This window comes from Geospiza fortis, unplaced genomic scaffold (assembly GCF_000277835.1).
Source record: "Geospiza fortis unplaced genomic scaffold, GeoFor_1.0 scaffold289, whole genome shotgun sequence".
In the NCBI taxonomy this organism is placed as follows: Eukaryota; Metazoa; Chordata; class Aves; order Passeriformes; family Thraupidae; genus Geospiza; species Geospiza fortis.
The window spans coordinates 999618-1003331 of record NW_005054478.1 but is presented as its reverse complement, the minus strand read 5'-3'; the positions used below and the strand labels follow the sequence as shown (position 1 = coordinate 1003331).

Genomic DNA, 3714 nt, shown 5'->3' with positions numbered 1-3714 from the left:
TAAAATTTTTAAAAAGTATTAAAAAATTAAAAAAAAAATCCCAGGATTTTTATTCCTCTGGCACAGCTCCTCTGCTGTTTTGACCAGTGAAATAGGAGTTTTTTTAGTTGTTTTTTTTTTTTTTTTCACCTGGGAATGTGTGGGATTTTCACGAGGATTGGCACCATTTGCAGGGTGTGGATTTGGGATTTCGTTTGGATTCTGGCTGCTCCAGACCCACCTGTGCGAGAAGGGAGGCTCCAGTTCCCACCCAGGCACCCAAAATCCAACCTCCCTGTTTTGGGAGCCACAACTCTCACTGCCCATCACACATTCATATCCTCAGCCTTTAAATCCTGAAATCCTGGCTTCTCCTGGGCTCACTGGGGTCTTGATGCACAATCCAAATCAAAACTTTGCTTTCACACAATCCCAGGATTGCTGAGGCTGGGAAATCCCTTCAGGATCATCGAGTCCAAGCTGCGACCCATCCCCACCTTGTCACCAGCCCAGAGCACCGAGTGCCACAAGGACAAATCACATTTGAGATGGGGAGGCCCTGGCACAGAGTTTTCCACATTAAAAAATCCAGGGAACACAACAGAGCTGTCAGGACTTGGACATTATTTTCCTTCTTCTTCTAACAGCTTTTTTGGCTTTTTTTTTCTTTTCTTTATTTTTTTTTCCTGCCTGCAATATAATTAGAGGCTTTGATTAATCCTGCTCTTTTGTCATTTGGAAATTGCTCATTAAAGACAAGGGCTTTTCTGAGAGCAGTGGCTCTGGGAACGATTCAAGTGTGCTTAAGCATTAAATCAGGGGCTCTCAGATTTTGGGGAAGGTGTGGAAGGAGAAACAGGAAACTGTAAAGCCCACAGGATTTGCTTTTGCTTCTCTGCATGAAAAATCAGATGATCCCATGGTTCCCTGTGCACAGCAGCTGCACCAGGTGATCCAAGAGAATGGGGCACAAAAAGATGGGATTTTTTTTTCCCCAGAGCACCAATTCCTTGTTTTGGGAGCCACAGACTGGTCAACCCCCACTGCCCATCACACATTTGTATCCTCAGCCTTTAAATCCTGAAATCCTGGCTTCTCCTGGGCTCAGCGGGGTCTTCATGCACAAATTTTGGACACTTTGAGCACCACTTTTCCTCTTTTCCTGTTTCACTCCATTCCTCTTCACCTCCCTTTCTCCACCCTCAGCTTTGGGGATGCCAGAACACCAGAATTCTCCCTGAAAGGAGTTTTCCACAGCATCTAGAGCCTCTCCATTTGTTCCAACAAGTGGAATAATCTAGGAATAAGCAGAGGGAAAGCCCCAGGCAGCTGCTGGTGGGGTCTTGATGCACAAATTCTGGGCACTTTGGGCATCACTTTGCCTTTTTCATTCCTCTTCACCTCCCTCTCTCCTCCCACTGCTTTGGGGGAGAGGAACTCTCTCCCTCCCTTTCTCCACCCTCGGCTTTGGGGGTGCCAGAACACCAGAATTCTCCCTGAAAGGAGTTTTCCACAGCATCTAGAGCCTCTCCACTTGTTCCAAAGAGGTGGAATAATGTGGGAATAAGCAGAACCCCAGGCAGCTGCTGGTGGGGTCTTGATGCACAAATTTAGGACACTTTTGAGCGCCACTTTTCCTCTTTTCCTGTTTCTCTCCATTCCTCTTCACCTCCCTCTCTCCTCCCACTGCTTTGGGCAAGAGGAACTCTCTCCCTCCCTTTCTCCACCCTCTGCCTCAGGGATGGCGAACACCAGAATTCCCCCTGGAAGTTTTCCACAGCATCTAGAGCCTCTCCACTAGTTCCAAAGAGGTGGAATAATGTGGGAATGAGCCCAGGGAGAGCCCCAGGTAGCTTCTGAGCCCTCAGCCCTCACCTGTGTACTCGATGACGAAGCCGGCGTTGCTGACGGAGGCGTCGCTCCGGAACGCCAGGAAAAGGCTGTTGCTGCTGCTCTCGATCCTCTCTGGGAGCTGGGAGCCATAGAAACTCCCAATCAGGGGGCTCAGGGAGTCAGGCCCGTCGTAGATGTGCAGGAAATCATAGCCAGGCTCCAGGCTGAAGCTGCAAAAGCAATGGAGGAGAGCTTGGGGTTAGGACATGTCCCTGGAGAATTCCAAGTTGATGTTCTGGGATGTGGAACCCCAGGGCAGGGATTGGCTGCTCCTGCTCCAAAATCCTGCCAGGCAGAGGAAATTCCTGCCTCCATCCATGTGTGAGGGATCCAGGAGTGGGGATGGAGTCAAGGGACAGAGCCTGAGCTGGAGCTGCTGCAGGGATTCCTGGGCTGTGCCACATCATGTCCCATTGGATTTGTGGGGTGCCCCATGGCAGGAAGGAATGATGAATCTGACTCCGTGTTCTCAGAAGGCTAATTTATTATTTTATGATACTATACTATATTAAAGAATACTATACAAAACTATACTAAAGAATATAGAAGGCTAAAGTGATAATAATGAAAACTCCTGACTCTTTCCAGAGTCCCAACACAGCTTGGCCCTGATTGGCCAAAGAGTGAAAACAACTCACAGCAGAATCCAAGGAAACAATCACCTGTGGGTAAACAATCTCCAAACACATTCCAAAGCAGCAAAATAGAGGAGAAGCAAATGAGATAAGAATTGTTTTCCTTTTTCTCTGAGGCTTCTCAGCTTCCCAGGAGAAAAACCCAGGGCGAAGGGATTTTTCCGGAAAATATGACTGTGACAATGTTCTGTCTATCAAAGAGGAGCTGCAGCTGGAATATGAGGATCTCCCCCACCCCAAAAAAAAAAAAAAATCTGGGAACAGATTATCCAGGGGCATGGGACAGTTCCATCAGGTTCCTTCCCAGAGTTCAGACATCCACACCCAGCTCATCCCTCCCCTCTCTGTGGCCATGGCACCAAACCCTTGTGTACTCACACGCTGAACACCAGGGCAATGACATAGTCAGGGGACACTGTCAGCTTCCAGTCACACTCCTTCCCTGGGGGATATGGCTCCGGGTACTGCGGGGACAGGATCACCCCAGCCGGGCCCGTCAGGATCCCGCCACACGGAGCTGCAGGAAAACCACCAGGGGTGAGCCTTTTGTGAAAAACACACGGATTTTATGACTGGCTTTTCGCAAATATTCAAATGAATATTATATGTGTTGTGTTGGAAAGTGATGCTGTATTAATTCTCTTAAGTAGTGTGTTAAATATAGTTTTAGGTTATAAAAATTGTTAAAATAGAAACTGTGCTATGTAGGATACTTTTTTTAAAGAAAGGATTCGCACGGAGACAGCAGCCACAGGACACCTGAATATTTCAGAGAAACAGAATTTATTGCTCCGTTATCAGAAGAAACCAACTTCTTCCCATCTCAAAGGCACCGTAAAGATTCAGAGGAGGAAGCTGAGCATGACCAGACAGAATCCTGTGTTTGAATGGAATTTATGCATCATGTATGAGGTGTATGAATATGCAACAGGCTGTTGCTTTTAAGGGTTAATCCTCTGTTAATGTGGGTCCTTTTTGGGCTTGTGCTACCCAGAAAAAGGCACCCAGACTGTCTGTAACTCTTTGTTTCTATTGTCTCATATTGTCCTAATTCAATTTGTCCAAATTATTATAACTGTAATTGTATTACTATTTTTTATAACCACTTTATTACTATTAAACCTTTAAAATTTTAAAAACGAGTGCCTGGCGTTTTTCACAGTCTGGAGCGCACAGACTTCCAAAGCACCAAATGGGAAGCAGGAAT

The 3714-nt window shown here is 46.6% G+C and overlaps 1 protein-coding gene across 1 annotated transcript in view; it reads right to left on the bottom strand.

The window, feature by feature from the left end:
• CSMD2 (CUB and Sushi multiple domains 2) overlaps positions 1 to 3714 on the bottom strand; it is a 225955-nt gene that overhangs the window by 54070 nt on the left and 168171 nt on the right. The window contains 2 exon segments of the mRNA XM_031063038.1: positions 1855 to 2042; positions 2886 to 3024. Of these exon segments, the coding sequence (XP_030918898.1) occupies positions 1855 to 2042; positions 2886 to 3024 (327 nt within the window).